Source organism: Eubalaena glacialis, chromosome X (genome assembly GCF_028564815.1).
Source record: "Eubalaena glacialis isolate mEubGla1 chromosome X, mEubGla1.1.hap2.+ XY, whole genome shotgun sequence".
Lineage (NCBI taxonomy): Eukaryota > Metazoa > Chordata > Mammalia > Artiodactyla > Balaenidae > Eubalaena > Eubalaena glacialis.
Genome location: NC_083736.1, coordinates 121,263,507 through 121,283,254, shown reverse-complemented (window position 1 = coordinate 121,283,254; position 19,748 = coordinate 121,263,507). Strand labels below are relative to the sequence as shown.

Here is a 19,748-nt window from a genome sequence, read left to right as displayed (position 1 = left end):
AACTGATCTAGCAGACAGAGTACTCATGTGGGGATTGGAAGAGGCTCACCAGGTGGCCTCAGGAACCACGTTCAGCCACTTAGTGCTTTGGTTGGCCATATCCCTTTGAATTACTTGGTTCATTTGCTTAAAAAGATCAATTTCCTGCCTTCCTCTTTCACTTGGCCCTGCTTTATCAGAGGAGGGGGCTCCCTCAGCTGGAGGGGAATATGGGACCCACTGGCAGTCAGTCACTCAGTCTATCTGTACATCTGTCTAGCCTCAGTGTATCCAGGGCTCCCTGGCAGGAATCAGCTATTTCCATACCAGAGCAATAGCAATGGCATATCAGACCAGGGTTGAAGAGAGAGAGATTGAGAGAATCAGGAGTCGGTCAATAAATTGCTTATTTATTTTGTTAGCCCATTGGTTCGTTTATTCTTTCGGTTACCAAGCATTTCCTAAGCACCTGCTATGTGTCAGGCCCTGTGCTAGTCCCAGGGCCATGCCCTTTCCAGTTTAATGCTGGATTACAGAAGCCCTCCTCCCTGGCCCCATTCCAATTCCTAACCACTTTACAGTAACTACCCTTGAACTTTTTCAAGATAAAAATGGGCACGTTGCCTCACATCTCTCTCAGCTCCAATTTCCTTATTTGTAAAATGAAGCTAATAATACTTGCCCTGCTGCCTCACAGGGGTCCGGGATGGATCAACCGAGAAAACAGATATGGAACTACTTTCAATTATAAAAATAATGAAATACTGATAGTAATGACACAATAACTAAGATTTATTGAGAGCCTACGGTGTTCCACAGAATGAGCCCTACCCAGGCCATAATTGAATGTTAACTGGAACCAAAAATTCAGAATTCATCCTCTTCAGAGATTCAGGTCTTATAAACATATCATTTTTAATATATAATATTAATATATCATTGTGTAAGTACTTACTGTGTGCCAGATACTAAGCTTAGTCCTTTACATGGTTTACCTCATTTAATCCCCATGATAATGCAATGTGGGAGATAGGTATAGGTATTATTATACACGTTTTATAGATAAGAAATATAAGGATCAGAGAGGTTAAAGAATAACTTGTTTATAATAACAAAGCTAGTAAACGATAAAGTCTAGATTTGAACACAAGTTTTCTGTCTCTAGAGAGTGTGAGATTTTAACCACCGTGCTTTGCCTCCTCTTGGAAAAGCGTAAAGCTCTATACAGTTCTAAGCTATTGGTAATAGTATTGTAAAGATTTTTTATTTTAAGGCAGTGGACAGATTCCTAACTGCAGAGAACCATTTCTGCCACTGGGAGCGGGCCCCACCAAAATAGTTTTAATTTCATCCCGAGTTTGCTTCTTTCACATCCTGGTTTGTTTTACTATCCAGGTATTTATTGAGTTGGGAGGACTTATTTTCACAAGTTTCCAGGCTACATTAACAAACGTAAAGTAAGAATCGGGGAAGCTAGAAGTGGTAGAGAAAGTGTGTGCTGTGGATAAGAGGCGGACATGGAAGCAATGCCCAGGCAAGAGTGTATCTGGGTGTGGGTGGCCTTCTTAGTGACACCACATGGAAGCACAGCCTCTAGCGGGTCCCATTGCTCTTTATTACTACACATCTCTGCGTGCATCCTTAGGGCACAGACCCTTATCTTACTGGGAGCATCCAGAAGGGTTTCCCCAGACTCTTACAAAAATTCCACCCACGCTTTTTTTTCTGGTGCCTCAGGGTTTGGCCAGGGAGTGTTACTTGTTTTGCTTCACAAGGCATCTGTAAGAAGCTCTTCGTGTCTGCCTCTGTGGCTGCTACCGCTCCTCCTTCTCCACTTCCTCCCTTTCTTCATCTTCAAGATCATCATCATTATCCTTAGCAACAGGGTTAACATGTTCGAGAACTAATTACCTTGCCAAGCAATGTGCTAAGCACTTTATATGCATTATTCTATTTATCTGTTCATTCATCCATTTAATGAATATTTATTGAACATTTACTTTGTACCAAACACCGTGCTGCACATTGAAACAGACCATTATTTCTCTTGTTAGTCTAGTCGGGGTGCAACAGGGGAATATATAATTGCAAACTGTGGAAAGTTCTATGAAAAAAGGATACATGGGACTATGAAAGGTGAAAGGTGCTATTGAATTTAATTCTTCAACAACCCTGCAAAGTTAATGAATAGCATTATCCTCTAGTTTACAGGCAAGGAAACTGAAGCTCAGAGAGGTTAAGTGACTTGCCGAAAGTAACACAGCTAGTAAGTAGGCTGAGTAGAGATTCATACCCATACGGGTCAGATTCCAAAGCTCACACTCTTAAGGGTTATACTTTATTGCCTCTCCAATGTGTGAAGTGCATATATAGCCATTAATTCTAGCCCTATACACTTTGGTTCTGGCTTCTCCTCAAATGTGTGGAGTCGCAATTGTTTCCAATTAGTTGTGGCTGTGGTTTGGTGCATTCGTTCAAAGAAAGTGTGCATGCAAAGCAGAGGTCACGTGCCCTAGGTCTTGTGGATGTGCACAGCGTATAAATGATAATGGCATTCCCCAAAAGCTGGGATTCATTGGAGTCACACATTTGTTTCCCATTAGCTTGTGCTACTCAAATACAAACAGTAAAGCATGTATTTACATTGCTGTGGACATGGAAAGCCGAGCCCCCAAAGCATTCCTTGCAGGTTGTATAAAGCTGAGCATCCAAATAGTTCAAAATCAGTTTTGTAAGCCCAGCTTAATAGCTTTAAAATGAAACCTGGATTCCAGATATATTTGAAAATGCTTAGAGAGAGGTATGTGAGTAGCCAAAAGAGACAAAACCAGCTAAATCCTCAAAATATGTACCAAGCCCCATATTTGTAGTATCTACTCTTGTTACTTTTCCTTTATTTTTAAAATGCTGAAGAGCTTAAAGTCAAGAAAACTCTTAACCATGTAACAGCAGTTATGGAATTTTTCATTCTATTCTAACCAGCTGTCTGAAGCTTTTCAAAACAAACCTGTTTGTGATGAGATGGTTTGGTTATTTAAGTAGATGGCGAGGCTGGGAAGAACAAGCAGGAGGCGTCCAATGTCATTATCTCCCCCTCCCAGCTCTCCGACCCAATAACGAAAGGCTTTCCCATCAAGGTATAGTTCATGGATAGCATCTGAGAAAATGAGATTGAACTGGAAATTATCTTAGGTGAAGAAGTCAGGATGGCAAAAAAATGTGAATGAAGGCCCCATTAGTTGATGTCTTTACCTAAGAGAGCATGTTTTTTTGGTTTTTTTTTTTTTGAAGACCTGTGGACTTGGAAGCAGAAGACTATATTTTTAATGAGGTCACTATCACTTACTTAGTGACTTGGTCAAGTCTTATCCCCTCTCTGAGCCTCCCTTGACGTGGGAAATGGGGATGACAATCTTCCCTATTACACAAATTGATGGTGCAGACTCGAGGATTACATGAGAGAACATATGTTAAGTCCTAGCACAGTGTGTGGCTGATAAGGTTCATATCTTTGCAATCAAGATAATTCCAAGAGGCACATTACTTATACCATATAGACAGATCAAGAGTTGCTGCTCTCGCTGGTCTAATTTCAGCATATTTGATCCCCCTAAGAACAACAAGTATGTCGTTTGATCTTTGTTCTCCTGTCAAGCAAGCATGAAAAGAGCTTTGGCCAAATCACATTGTCCCATGCTGCAGTGCTCTTTTGTTATCTTGGTTATGGTTTTAAGAACATGAAATTGCTGTATTCTAGAAAGCCTTTTTTCCTCTTATGCTGTGGTTTTAATTTTCTTAAGTAATTATTCCAGGCTTTTTGTTTCCTTTTATCACACAAGCCTGAGTACCTGTTCCAAGGCTAGCTTTAAATATTTCCCTTTCTCATCAAACAAAGTCACTCACTTTACACAAGGGTATTTTCATTAACTACAAAGACAAAAGGTCATGATGTCCATACCTAAGTGAAAAGGAAATCATCAGATTGCATTTACTTTTTTATAAAATGGTCTGAAGAACATGCATTACGAATTCAAACACACGTGGGGCTGAGGTGACTCTTGTCCAAAGATGGTTTCACCGGATTTCTGGGAAGTGGAGTGACACTGGAGCAGCCTTTCTTAAAGTGTGGTCTGTGGTTCACTCACAGAAAGGTTGGGGCAGGGGCAGGGGTAGATCTAGTTAACAGTGCAGATCTCTGCTCTACCCCAGACCTGCTAAGTTAGAAGCTCTGTGGGTGGGGCCTGGGAGCCTGAGTTTTTAACGAACATCCTAGGTGATTCTTATGGAAATTGAAGACTCACTCCCATGGTGTATAAAAATGTACATACCGTTTGACCCAGCAATCCTACTGACGGGAAACTAAGGAAAAATATGGAAAGAGTTATGGAATGCTCCTGATGGTCCATCTTTACTTATAAGAGCAAAAAGAACTAGAAGCAATGTAACATTTTCAACATTAGGAAAATGGTTAAGTAAATTTGGGTAGATCCCTGAGGGGCACTGTGTAGGTGTTTTAAACGCATTTAAAGCATGTCATTTATCACATTTATTCATAACAACCATTCTATGAGGCAGGCATTATTTTCCTCATTTTACAGATGAGGACATTGAGATGTAGGGAGATTAAGCAGCAAGGTTAGTAAGTGGAAAGAAAGAAGTTAATAAGGGGAAAAACCAGAATTCTAACCCAAGTCAGTCTGATTCTAAAATGCAAGTTCAACCATGTAGAAATATAGACATTAAAAACAACCCTACCCCGGAAAACACAAACATTGGTTCTTAAAGTTTGGGAATTGGGTTTTTTTTCCCCTTATTTCTCTTTCCTTTCCTCTTTCTGTATTACATTAATACTTACATAATGAAAATATTGTATTATAAAATAAAAATTGATTGTATATTTAAGCAACCATGATAATTTTATGTGAGTCAGAGTAGCAAGGAGGGTAGAAACTGTGGAAAAAGCTGGGCAGTGGGAAGGCCTCGTGTACTTCCTGCTAAGGAGGGCCAAACAATGCACGGCAGAAATGTCAGGTTTAGGGAATGGTTCTGGGGGTCGTGGAGTAAAATCATCGGTGTTTTAATAAGATAGTTTACATTGATAATCATTATTCTGAGCCCTGGCTTTTAAAAAGCTAATAGGATAGTGTCCTTTGAAAATGGCAAACAGTTCATCAGAAGTATCAGGCACCTAAAGTTAACTGATTTGTGTGCAAGGCCCTCATAACTTTTCTTTTATAAAGTGAGCGTTCAGTCTGGAAGACATTGTAAAGAGTGAGAGAGGGAACAAAACGGTCAATATTGTGAATTGTAATTAGCTTATTTGATTTCTGTGCCAAATTCCGGGCTGTGCTAAATCCACAGTCCTCGCTGGTAATTCCTCATCTCTGACACGTTACCCTTCTTTCAACACTCTGGAGCTTCAGACTCTTTGAGACTTTTGCATTAACAATAGCTTTCTAGGTTTGGATTTGTTTTGTTCATGTGTGAGGGTTAGGCTCGTCAGCAGATGTCTGTGTAATATGGTTTGAAAGTATGCTGTAATCCTTCTTCAATGCTGAAGTTGTCTCCAAAATGGGAGTAATTTAAGAACTAAAGAAGTAATTTCACTGGCAAAGTTTGAAAGTTTTTTTTAATTGCACTTTAAAAAAAACTGAAATACCGGAGAATACTGGGGGCATTGTACACGAGGTTGGAAAACGGCCTCTCAAAGATTAGCTACAGATCTTAGCCAGGGTCGTCCAAAAGGGTTTAGTTATTCATTCACAAGTTTTTCTATAATTCATCTGTGCTTTGGCTTTCTCCTTTTTCATGAGGTTGTGGAAGTAGCTTTTAAAGAATTAAAGATGCCATGCCACTTCATTTTGCTTCAGTTCAATAGCACATTTATTGAGTGCCTACTGTGTGCCAGACACTGCCTTAAATGCTATGGGGTTCAAAGGTAAATAAGGCACAGCCCCTGGGCAGCTCACAGTCTGGTGGTGGAGGGAAGCCACGTGTACAAATAAATAATACCAGGTTGCATACGTAAAGTGCTCTTTAGGAGGTACAGATAAAGGGAGCAGTGCTGGAAGAGGGAAAGGGAGAACTATAATAACTACCTGTGGTGGCCAGGAAGGCTTTATTAAGGAAGTGACATTTGAACTTGGCTTGAAAGGATGGAGTGCTTTCAATAGACAGAAATGAAAACAACTCACATTAGGTGCTCAATTAATGTTTGCTGAAGGGATTAATGAAAGGCACAGATGGGAGGCGTGCTTGAGAAAGAGCAAGTTCACAAAGCTGTATCTAACCGCAGATTCCCCTTATGTGAACAGTTCTAATTCAGGTAATCCATGACATACACGAAGGATGTATTTTTCAAAATTGACCTTCAGATGTGTATGTCAAAAGCAATTTTCCCATACGAAATAATGGTAATAGAAGAAGTTGGGGTGTCTTGGTCAAACTGAAATGACATTATAGTCTAGGTTAGTAGTACTCAAAGAATAGTTTATGAACCCTGGTAGTCTATGAAACCCAGGGATCCACAAGGTCAAAATTACTTGCACAACAGTACTAACTGTTACTTGCCTTTTTCACTGTGCTGATATTTGCACTGATGCTGCAAAAGCAATAGTGAGTACAACTGTTGGCACTACAGTATGAATCAAGGCAATGGCGCCAAACTGTACTCGTCCTCATTGTACTCTTCACTGGTATACACCTGCAGGAAAATAAAAGGCATTTCACTTAAGAATATCATTGCTGAAGCAGTAAAACTGATTAATGTATTAAACCTTGACGTCTGAGTATACTTCTAAAGAATATTCTGCATTACGACATTTGACGTATGTTTAAGATACTTCTGCTGCAAACTGTGTTGATATGTGTCTCAAGGAAACGCACTTGTGAGGTTATTTAAGCTATGAGCTAAACTAGCCTCTGTAATGACTGACAAACTCTGGTTATACAGACTTGAGTATTTGCTAGACATTTTCTTCGAAAGGAACAAAGAGAGCCCGACAGTTAAAGGAAAAACTGACAGTATTTGTTGCCAAGGATACCATTTGAACTTTCAAGAGAAAATTAAAATTTTGGAAAACTTGTATCTGCCACCATGACCCTGAGAGCTTCCCAATATTTAAAAGACTTTTAAAATGAGATTGGAGGTGAAGTTAATCAATGTGATTTTTTGACATCATATAATGGAAGATTTCAACATTTGGAAAACCTGCAGAACTCAGTGAACCAATATTTTCCGGATGATCCATTCATGATGAGACAAAATGGGTAAAAGGCCCATTCAAAGTTCGAAGCATACCAATGGATTTTAATGTAACAGAACATGAAAAGTTTATTTATATGGTTTCGTATTCAACATTGCAAGTAACCTTTCCTCCTTGTTGAATTTTTATGTAGTATCAATGAAAAATATCCACAATTATCTGAAAAGGCTACTAAAGTACTTCTCTCTTTTCCCATTACATACCTGTGAGAGGCTGGATTTTCTGCAAATGTTTCAACCAAAACAACATATAAGAACAGATTGAAGGGAGAAGCAGATATGACAATCCAGCTATCATATGAAGCTAGATATTAAAGATATGCAAAATGTAAAACAATGCCACCCGTCTTCGAATGGTTTTATGTCAGGGGAAAATCATTTATTTTTCATTAAAAATGCTATTTATGTTAACATATCATGGGTTTATTATTGTTATGTTTAAATTAGTTATTAAATATTTTTTTTTAATTTCTCAGTTATAATTTCTAAGATGGTAATATCGATAGATATAACTATATATAATCAAAAGTTCCCTGGGATTCCCAATAAGAGTATAAAGGAGTCCTAAATTCTAAAAGTTAGAGAACTGCTGGTGTAGCTTATCCTAGCCTGTGTGTCTGTGTTATACATTTAGATGTGTGGGGTTGGGAGGAGGGGTAGAGAAGCACATGCCTTAGAGCAGCAGGGCGGAGATGGTGCTAGAGTGGGAGATGGTAGGTGGGTTGGCTTCTCAGACAACATTAGAGGTCGTTGGCCAGGAAAGAACCAACTTTTTGTTGTGGACTTTTCTTTCTTTGCTTAAAAAGAGAAACAAACCTGCAGTCACATTTCTCTATGATACGTAGCTTGTTGCAAGTAGATCGTGGTGTAACAGCTAAATCACAGGTGGAGAACATAAGAGTATATTTTGCAGTGACAATGAACACAGACAGTGGAAGCCACAGAAACCAAGATGTGCCTGTGTTATGCATGCAGCATTTTTTTCTTCCAGATACCTCTTCTGCAATCGCAAAAATCTCACTTTCTGCATATCCAGCATCTTTTGTTGTCCATTATTTAAAAATGGAAGGTGGGACTGATGTTTAGAACTAAAAATGGATGATGGGGCAGAAGCTAGAGGAGGAATAGAGGATGTTGGAATACAGCCTTGGAGAGAGATGGTGAAGAAAAGTAAAATTGCCCTCAGAGACCACTCATGCTGTGAGCTGGGCTTCTGAGTCAATGGAGAGACATTTGGGAGGCGGGAGTCACCATAAAATTAGAAAGGCATTGATTGTGTGACTGAAAACCCAGAAACTGAAGGACAAAACAGACATGCCTCTTATTAGGCACATGGTCTACAATGAAGCAAAATGAATTTCAAAGCATCTTATTGAAATTGTGGAAGAGGGAGATATTTTTCAAGTTTTTCTAGTGGTCAGGGCATAGTACAAGGCAATTAATTATAAGTATTCATTTAAATGTGTATAAAATGTCACTGCTGTTCTCTTCATTTGGTGGGATGCGTTTGTTGCTTTAATTTAGTGACTGTAAATATAGTTAGAGAGGGCTTCCATAGACATCTTCTCTGAACGTGGTGTTCTCTCAGCCTATTAATATGCCTTGCCTATCATGTCTTAAGTTCCTAGTCAGTGAGTTCTCCTCCCATGGAGGCTTTCAGGAACTTAAGACATGGGAACGTTCTGATACAATATACACTTTGGCTACTGGATGGTGGAAGTAGAGTGGAAGGGTGGAGAATCATGTCAAATGCTATGGAAGGGTCCAGAAGTATGCAACTCTAGAGAGTATAAGCAGTGTACGTCTATTTAAGTTTGAAAATGATTTGTAAAACCTTCTGTGTAACTCTTTTAACATTTGTTAATGCCTCCTGTTAATAACACACTGTTTTAGCCCTGCCTGAGAAATATGAAGAACTGCTACAATCCTGGTTGTTTTCTTTCAGCTCCTGAGGACCATGTCTGTGCCCAAGGGTAGAGTTTTGGATAAAAACCTTGACGAGGAAGGGCTTGAAAGTGGAGACTGCGGCGATGATGAAGATGAGTGTATCGGAGGCTCTGGTGATGGAATGATGAAAGTGAAGAACCAGCTCCGCTTCCTTGCAGGTAACTGACGAGTGCTGGCTCAAATCTGAGCTAAAATGGTGATGCTTGGGGATTAAAGACCAATTGAATCTGCTCTCTATAACTTCCCTAAAATCTCTGCAACACACAATGCCATCAATCCTTCAAGGAAAGACTACACTCTAGAAAATGAAGTTTTCAGGTAGCCTTTTTTTTCTTTTAAATCTCTGGACCTGGGTAGAGGGTAACTTCCTGTTTCTCATTGTCTAAAATGAACTGACCTAAATCAGTTGGCTCTGTTTCCTACTGGAGACTTCCTTGGTTCTTCTCAGTTATAAAAAGAGATGAAAAAAGAAATGCAATCTTGAGAGTCTGGTGAAAACCAATGATGGGGTAACTTTCAAAGGAAAAGACATTAGCTGACCCTCTCTTTTTAGAATGTCATACTTGGTTTTTTTCTCACAAGTAGTCTAACACTGATAGGCTATGACACATAACTGCACGGCTAGGTGAAAACAAATAGAAGAAAAATAGAGAGCTGATACTGTCAAGAAGGCAAAACAACCACAACAAAAAATATTCCCTCACAAGTCACATTTGTATCGATTAGCCCAATTTACAAAATACTTCCATATGGATAGGTGTTCGTGTTTCCATTTTGCAGATAAGAAAACTGGGGCTCAGAGGAGAAATGAGATTCATCTAAATGGCAGAGCTGGAAATCTAACTTGGGTCTTAAGACTTCCAGTGTCACGCTCTTCCTTCTGCAATGCACAGCCTTCTCCTTGAAATCCTATTGCCCGTGGCCTCTGAGACCCTGCAAGCTCCTCTTTCTTTTTCAACCTCTTTCCTTCACTAGTTCTTTCTAATCCTACCTGAAACTGGGTGTCTCCTTAAGCCTCTATCTTTTCTCTCTTTTCCAGAGAAAACACAGATCTTATCCACTTTGGCTCTTTCAATTTTTTTTATGATTTCTGTAAGTTCTTTTTTTTTTTCCATTCTGGCAAAAAAAATCTAGCATGAAATCTGCCCTCTTAACAAACTTTTAAGTGTACAATATTGTTAATAATATGCAGATTGTACGGCAGATCTCCAGAACTTTTTCATTTTGTATGACTGAAATTCTGTCCCCATTAAACACTAACTCCCCTTTCCCCCTCCCTCAAACCCTGGCACCATCATTTTGCTTTCTGCATCTATGAGTTTGGCTACTTCATCTAAGTGGAATCATGTAGCCCTTCTGTGACTGGCTTATTTCACTTAGCATAATGTCCTCAAGGTTCATCCATGTTGTAGCATATGACTATAGGATTTCCTTCTTTTTAAAGGCTGAATAATATTCCACTACATGTATGCACCACGATTTCTTTATCCATTTAGCCATCAGTGGACCTTTAGGTTGTTTCTACCTCTTGGCTGTTGTGGATAATGCTGCAGTGAGCATTCTTTAACTATTATACCACTATGGGGATAATTCATAAAATCATTACCTCCAATCTTAACTGCTCTCCTGAGCTCCCATCCCACATCTCCAGCTGCTTACTAGTCATTTCTTCCTGGCTTTCCCACCATTACCCCCAGCTCTATGAGTCGGAAACCAAACGTATCAACAGACCATCCCAAACTGGTTCCTCCCTTAATATCCTTATTTTTCTAATGCCACTACCATTCTCCCAGTCGCTGAGGCTTAAAACGGAAGTCATCTTTGACTCTTCTCCCTTGCCCTTCATGTACAGTTGGGCACCAAATCACTGTAGATGATCTGTAATTTTTTTTCTGCTTCTCTCACTGTTTCCTTTCTATCCCCCTTTCACCCCCCTGCATGTGCTATTTCAATCACATCTTAAGTGGTCTCCAGTCTTCTAGGCTAAGACAGGAGTATTGAGAGCCTTAGGCTAGCAGATTAGAGAACAAAGAATCAGAGACCCAGGCAGAAGAGTCCACCAAATTTATCTTGTACAGTTGCCAGGTTAGTCTTTCTAAAGCATCTCCTACCACTCCCTAGCTCAGCTACCTTCATCCTGTCCCCGTTGCCTGGAGGATAATGCTCAGACTCCTTAGCAGAGTCCTGAGGGCCTTCTGGTCTAGCCTAAAGTATCCTTTCGGCTTCATTTCCCACCAGTAGCCCCACAGGAACCCTGCACTTTGGCAAGAACAACCATACTCACGCCCCACGAGCATGAGTAGACATACCGTTCTTATCTGTCTTCATAGCGTTGCCCACATTTATTTCTATATAGATACCCCACTTTTATTTTTTCTTAAATTACACCCATCCCTAAAAGTACATTTCAAATACGATGCAGTGAAAAAAAATAGATTTGGGGTAGAGTAAATTTGTATTTGAATTCTGGCTCTATTCCTTATGAGCTAGCAGGACCTGGGTCGGTTCTTAGCCTCTTATCTAAGTCTGCATTCCCTCATCCATCATAGTGGGGATCATTACCCCAACTTCATAGGACTATTTCAGGATCAAATCGAGGGGGGAAGTTTGTAAGGCATCTAACCCAGTATCTGGAACATACTAGGTGCTCCCTAATTATTAGTTCCCTTCAATGAATTCTTTCACAACCATCTCAGTCTACAGTTATCTCTGTCCTCTGAATTACTAAAACAAATTCTGCCAGTGCTTTCAAGAAATAGTCTGCAGTGGCTCCCAAGTTCCATTCCTAGGGCATAACATGATCGCTCAGAGCCTGGCATCCTATAAAAAGAATGTTGAATAAACTTAATAAGTAAAAATAATAGAAGCTTATGTTTATTGGACACTTACCATGCTGCAAGCACTGTTCCAGGACTTCCCAGGCACTGCCTCATGTCATTTTCACAACATCACTATTATTATTCCCACCTTACAGATGAGAAAACTGATGCTGGAAGAGGTAGAGTAATTTGCTTAAGGTCATGCAGTGGCTAAGGTCGAGAGTTAGGATTCAGATTTCAGAGGCCACTCTTTGGACAAATCTGCTTTGCTACCCCCAAAAGCTTTTGGTCATCTAAAGGTTGCCCAGATGATTTAGCAAACTAGTAACTGGTCTCCACGCTGATCCCTAGTACATACCACTGTTGATGTTTCTCCAAAAGTCCCTGCTTATCCCTTCTCTTGCTTTCCTGCCTATAAGCCACTTCCGTATCCATTTCAAAACACGATTCCACAGTTCCATGGTGACTTAACTTTTTAAAACAGTGTTTGGTCTGGGACCTTGTCAAGGGCCTTTTCAAAATGTGAATAGATTACATCCACTGGTTTCCCTTTGTCCAAATGCACATTTATCCTCTCAATTCTAGTCAATTAGTTAGGCGTGATTACCCTAAGTGCTTTGTAAACTGTAAAACGCTACACAAATGGTGGTTAATTTAATTTACGGGAAAAATGATGCCTTACTCCCAATAGGTTACACTTGCCTAACATGTTCAGTGATCCTACCAGCCTGGAGTTCCTTGGGTCCCCTTTGAAATGCTTCTCATGGAGGGGAGACTCGTTGGCAATCTGCCAGGCTCGTGGCACAATAGCTATTTGGAATAACAAGCTATACACTTCGGTCAGCTGTTACACAGTTTTACCCAAAATCTGGGTAGATGCCACCTGGTCCTGGTGATTCATCAACATCCACTTAGTCAACTAGACTTGGAACACTGTGTGCGTTTACCGCCATCTCATTTAGAACATCCAAATTCCTTCCTCCGAAAGACAACTTGAAAATAAAAAACAAGGCTCAGAGTATGTTCAGGCTCTCTTCTATCTCCCTTTTGTCCCTCAGCCGTTCTTTTGCACTCTAGCCAGCCAGGTCCTACTGGCTGGCTTCCCCGGCTCACTTCTTCCCATCTTTCGTTGCACTGGATGGAAGTGCAGGTCACCGAGGTTCTATTCTTGGCTTTGCTTCTAAGTCCCATGTATCCCGGGGCAAGCCCCTTCCTCTCTTTAGAAGTCAGTTTCTCCATTTGTAAAATGAAGAGAATGCCCATACATCTCTCGCCGGCCATTCTCGTGCCAGCAGTCTGTGATTATGTTCATTTATTTGGCTTTAGTCCCTGGCAAGGTGCTTATTGGAGTCTTTTGGGGACACCTTCTTCTGACCTTGCAGGTTCCCTGTTTTCTTCTCCTGAGCTATTTACACGTGAAGAAAGATCTCATTTTCCCTACTCTAGCTCCTTTGACTTTTCCAGTCAAAGAAGCCAGGCTTCTTACCAAGGGCCCTCAGCACACTTGTATGCCAGGATGCTCATAAGAAGTTCTGAGTAATTTCCAGGCCTTCTGGGCTATATTCACTTTTAAAACTCTTCATCCTAAAGTTCCCCAAGTGCTCTCTTTTTCTATAATTCTTATTTCTATGCTTAGAGTCTGACCCTTCTTTCTGATTGTTGAATTTAATTGCTGCTGAGATGACCATTATACGATGTCTTCTTACCCACAGTTACAGCTTGACCTATTCCTTTCACTTCTCAGAACGAGGCTAATATGCTTCCCTTTTTGGTGGGTTATTTCCTTTCTCTCAGCCTGTTTCATAGGGTTGTGGCCATTAAATAAAATAATCCATGCAAAGCCATTGGAACAGTGCCCGGCACCTAGTGAGCACTCAAAAAATGCTATCTACTATTAAAGCAACTGGTCTGTTGCTGTTCCTGCCGACCTATGGGTGCTCCAAGAGCCGGCAGATACAGATTAGAATTAATCGCCTTGGTTTTTTGTTTGTTTAAGACCCATAAAAAGCAACTAAAACAAGGTAACCAACATTCAGCAGCATTCCCTTACCCCTTGCCATTCCAAGTGGGGTCCTTGGAGCAACAGCGTCTGTATCAGCTGGGAGCTTGTTAGAAATGCAGATCTCAGGCCCCACCTCAAGACCTACTGAATCATAAGGTCATGTTAACAAGATCCCTAGGTGATCTGTTTACAGTCGTTACCACCTTCTAATTGAGCTCTTTTGGCCTTTAGGCTTAATCTTTTTTTTTTTTAATTTTTAAAAAATTTTTAATTAATTTATTTATTTTATTATTTATTTTTGGCTGTGTTGGGTCTTCGTTTCTGTGCGAGGGCTTTCTCTAGTTGCGGGGAGTGGGGGCCACTCTTCATCGCGGTGCGCGGGCCTCTCACTGTCGCGGCCTCTCTTGTTGCGGAGCACAAGCTCCAGACGCGCAGGCTCAGTAGTTGTGGCTCACGGGCCCAGTTGCTCCGCGGCATGTGGGATCTTCCCAGACCAGGGCTCGAACCCGTGTCCCCTGCATTGGCAGGCAGATTCTCAACCACTGCGCCACCAGGGAAGCCCTAGGCTTAATCCTTGAAGCATCGAAGAAGCCACTAACCTGCCCCCACGGTGGGCTACGTATTCTAGGAAGTATAAAATAGACCCAAGGCCCGTCATCCCTGTGATAGATTAGGTCCCTTGGGTTCTAGTCATCCCTGTGATAGATTAGGACACTTGGGTTCTCGTCCTAGCGTATTTGCTAACAGTAGGACCTTGAGCAAGTTATATAGCCGCTCTGAGCCTCAGTTTCTCCAACTGTAAAATGGGGATAATCATCCTTGCCTACCTCAGTGAGTTTTTGTGAAAGTCAAATGCGATAATCAGTGTGAAAGTGCTTTGTAACCTGTGCAGCTCTACAAATATTTATAACAACCATAAAACTGTTGTAACTATTCCAAAGTCTCCGGAAGCTCTTTGGCTTTTTCAGCAACCCTAGTTCGGCATGTATTTTCTGCAAACACTGAATTTAGCCCATGAGTTATAAAACATTTACACTGAACACACATGTTCGGACTCCCTTCCAAGGATAGATCATCCATGATGGACCTGGTGTGATAAGCTGACTGTTTTGTTGCCAGGTTGCCATCAGCATTGTTCCTAGTTTTTGGCCTTGTCAAAGCTCTTATTGTAAGTCGTTTGGGAAGCTGGCTACTCCCAGTGCTTTGGCTGGGGCTGATCCCTGAGAAACTTTGCAAGCTCTGGCCATGTGTCCCTGGCCAAGACATGATGATTAAGCATCTGAAGCATGTGCCGCCTCTCTGCCAAGTCTCACCCACACAGAAACACACACACACGCCCATGCGCACACATGCACACGTGCGCACACTCTTGTAGGCGTGCACACCTGCACGCCTACTGTTGGAAGCACATTTTGAAATATACGCTCACAGAACAACTCCCAGCAAGAAATACCTATCTCAGAGACATGTGTGTTACCACTCCCTCACTCCTGTCCTCCCCGGACCTCTTCTTGCTCCAGCTTGTGTTATGCTGTGGGTACAGCCAGAGCATGCTGGCGAGCCTAACGTCTTCATGGCAACGAGTCAGAAAACAAAGATATTCTTGTCTCAAACTGGGCCAAAGAGTGGATACTGCGAAAGCCTATTTCTTTGGCTGAGGAAAGCGGAAACACAATATAGAAGACAGAAACATTCCTTGTTGCTGCATGGGAATAAGAGGGGCTTCAGCTGGTGGGTGGCAGGGTGAGGAGGACAGTTCATGAAGCACGTCTTGGGCTTAGGACTTGAACCAATACTAAAACCAAATGGCTGTTTCTTGCCATATTAAACAAACGTTTCTTGTGGAAATGTTTGCCCGCAAGAAACTTTCGGTCTCTCCGTGTCAGTGTGAGGACTGAACAGAGAAAACTTGTCACTTGTTCCTTGTCTGGGAGTGAGGGTGAAGGTGAAATCCAGGTCTAGGTAGGTCCCTCTGGCCATTCTTTTCTGTCGTCCCCAGCTGTTGGGAGGGACAGCAGCTGTCTGCTTCCCCCCCACCAGTCACCCCTTCGCAGCAGTTCTGGAGTGAAGCCATGAAGTCTTCCCAGCTGTGGGCCCCAGGAGTCTCTGCACCCAATATTCCGTCCCTACGGTTACTTTACAGTCTAGAGGCGAAAAAACAATGACTCCCCAAAAACAGAGATTAGAAAATATTTTTTAAGCCAGTGACTTTTATTCTTTTTCCTTTTTTAGTGGATCAAATGTAACCTTATATTTCTGTTCCTAACACGCTTGTGCACATAGAAGAGAGGAAGGACACTTCAGTGGCTTAACTGTTCTTCTAAATTGTCAGATCAAACCCTCACAAATGTGGGCTGGTAGTCACACGTTTTAATAAATTCACTAATGGGTTGGTTTGGTGAAAAGGGTAAAATCAATGGAGGAACTCTCTGATGGGCCTTTTATCATGGGTGGCATCTGCAACATTTTCACGCTTTAGAACAAAACATATTGCCTGCTGAAGAATGAGTAGAAAGTTTGTAGGAGGATGAAATGTCCTGGGGTTCTTTAATGGGAAAGTTATTGAGTCCTGTTCAGAGCTCAAAATACATGTGGATACAGTAATATATCTATTTATACTTCCCTGCTGGTAGCAAGTCCAGGAATAGAGTATGGCAGTTTTCCCAAAATGTATTCTATCCCACTTCCTTTGCACTCCTTGCAAACCCACTGTCAGATCTTTGGCACTTATGTTGAAGGTTGTTTCCCACTAAGTAACCCATCTCTGAATTTCTCAGGCAAGATCTTGTAGTGACTCCCTCCACCCGTCTTCCTTGGGATATCAGTCCCTCAAACATGTGACCTCAGTGTAAGGGGACCCTATGTCATTCACACTGGGAGGTAGATGCCATCTGATGGGTGAACAGGATACGGTCCTACACTTAGGCCGCTGAAGCTTGAGACATAACAGGAAGGAAGGGCATTTCATCTACAGGGTCAAAGAAACTGAGCCTCAGTTCTGCTTCTGTTACTTCCCAGTGTTGGCCTCGGACAAAGTCACTCAACTCCTCTGAGCCTCGTATTACTCATATGCAAAAATAATGATAAAATATTTCCTGACCTGCCCACCTCATAAGTTGTTGAATGAAACACACATGATAATGGATGTAAAAGTGCTTTGTAAACTGTAAAGCATTACCCACTTAGAGTAACGTTATTCATATTATTTGGTACCGTTGGGTTATAAGTTAATTTTATTCACCAAAAGCCTGCAGCTAAAATTATTAATTAAATTCTCGATGTTCTGGCCAACAAATTTCATTATAATGTGCTCCCTCTTTTTCATCCCCAAGGTGGCATTTTCAGTTACTCATTAACTTGTTTTTAGCCCAGTGAGAAGGTATTTAAACAATGACAAATATGTCTGCTGAGTTGTGCAAATAACCAGTCACAAAAGTAGTAGTCACCTACATCTTGAAAGAATCTCAGCTAGTTATGTTTTGTTTTCTTTGGTGTTAGCGGGGCAGTGAGGGCAGGGGTGGACAACGAGTTGGGGAGGGTCAAGAAAGGGGGCCCCTGATTCTTTCCATTCTCTCTTGCTCTTAGCCAGAAGCAATCTGCTCTCATGCCTTGATCTTTTCTTTTAGAGATCAAATGCCATAGGGAAGCTGAAGGAAGCGAAGCTCACTATAATAGCACTTTTCTCCCAGACACAGACCAGGTGGTCCTGGCTAATAGATTGACAAGACAGCCATTCCCACCTCGCCCCAGAGCTTTGTGTAGTTCCCGTGGCTCACAAAGAGGGATTTAGATGCAAGCTTTCACAGTGATATCACCTGCCAGTTGAGTAAGTTTACCCAGAAAGGGGCCATCCCCACGCCTTAGTGTTGACCAGGGAATTACTACAGGTAAGCTGGTGATAGATGAGAGTAAGGAAAGGTAAAAAACTTTCTATAAAGTTACCATCACTTGAGGTGCTTTAGGGAGTTTGTTTCTTATTATTTGCAAGGACATACGCTGGGGTTCACTTCTGTAGGTCTACTGCTCTCTGATGCTTCCCGTCTGAGCCATTAGGCTATGAGGCTTTCATCAGGGGTAATGCTATATAATGCTTATACTTGTCGATAGACCTTCCGCATAACTCTAAGAATTGGGGGAGTGTTAGGGATAGTGTGAGCAATTTGTGACCATTGTATTATATTTTGTAATCAGTTTTCAAATTAAAAGGCAACAATTGACTGTATGAGTGTGGCTAAATGGTGCGATTGATTTCCTCTGGATGAAGCCATGTCGGCCAGTTTAGTGACAGCCTCAACTAATTGCCGTAATCTAGTGTGGCTAGAAAGGAATAGGAGGGAGAGGTTCAATACTCGCTGGTGGAAAAGGAGAGGCAGAACCGGCAGGAAGGCGGCAAGCCCAAAGCCTCCAGCTGAGCTGCCACATAGAAGTGAAGGGATCTTCACTTCATCCCCAAGGGATCTGGGGGCACCAGCTTGTGGGCCCTCCAATGGGAAGTGCTCCCTGCAAGAAGAAATGTCACAGCAGAAAGAGAGAAAGATGTGATGTCTAATTAAACCTGTGTGATGGCCCTGCGTTCCCCTGATGAAAAATGGCCTCTTGAGGGAGCCAAATCAGAGGAGCCCAGGGTAACAAGGAATCATGAGCCTGCAGAACAAGACAGAAGCTGAAAGCGTGTGGTATGCACAGTCCCTGTGGCTGCAGGTGGAGATCAGATATGAAGCCAGGCTGAGGTCCTACTCTGAGAGGAGGAGGGACTCAGAGCCATCGGATGCCTTACGAACACTGACCTTCCACAGAACCCCTGAAACTACACATATGCACACGCCCATGTGTGCACACACGTTATCAAGTCTCTTTCCAATTCAGACAAGGCTGTCTGTTAACTTTGTTAATATGGCAGAAAGAATAGAGGTACAGCCATCATCGCTTTCTCCCCCTTATTTGCCAAGGAGATTTCCAATTTGCTTTGGTAGGAATGAAGTTACTGGCAAGTTTTTGTTTTGTTAGTCTTTTTGAAAGGAAATCTTGTTATAGAGGCTGCCTACGTACACACCTGGGTAAGAGATGTTTAATGATCCAGAAAAATGATCCACAGCACTCGTGGTTCTTAATGTTTCTAAATATACTTACTGATTTTTAAAATTTTGTGGGTTTTTTGTTTTTTTTTTTTTGTTTTTTTACAATCCTAATGGGTACGGGTGATGGTAAATAAACCTTTAAAGATGAGAACGGGACTACCAGCGCAGACAGAATCTCTTAATTTGTAGCTCATTGGTGGACTTAAGCAGTAATATAATTACCAAGTAAATAAAAATGGAGTAGAGGCTACTCTACAAATTCTGATGTCTGGGAATAGTCTATGGTAGAGCAGCGGGCAGTCTCATTAGCACCTTCAGGATGGCTTTCAGTGTGAAGTGGTTTCCTTGATTAACGATGAGCTCCTCAGAGTGTAGAAAGCAAGTCTTTGTCATCTTATACATACACTTATCAGCTCTCAGTCACCAACCTCTGCTTCCTTCTCCTGCCTTGCCCCACCACTGTCACTTAGTAGATGTTTGATAAATACTTCAGTTATCCATGTGCAATGTTTACCTGTCAGCATTTGCTTCCTTTTGCCTCCTATTTGGTAGCTTTCACCCTCACTGCTTCTTTCATTAGCTTCCTCAAAGTATCTTTCAACCTCTAGCAGTGGAAATTGTGAGCAAAGAGATATGAGAGCCCTATTCCAGTCAACAGA

The 19,748-nt window shown here is 41.6% G+C and overlaps 1 protein-coding gene across 1 annotated transcript in view; it reads left to right on the top strand.

Moving 5' to 3' along the window:
* GPC3 (glypican 3) overlaps positions 1-19,748 on the top strand; it is a 426,709-nt gene that overhangs the window by 360,265 nt on the left and 46,696 nt on the right. The window contains exon 7 of the mRNA XM_061177875.1: positions 9,189-9,348. Within this exon, the coding sequence (XP_061033858.1) occupies positions 9,189-9,348 (160 nt within the window). The remainder of the gene's footprint in view (positions 1-9,188; positions 9,349-19,748) is intronic.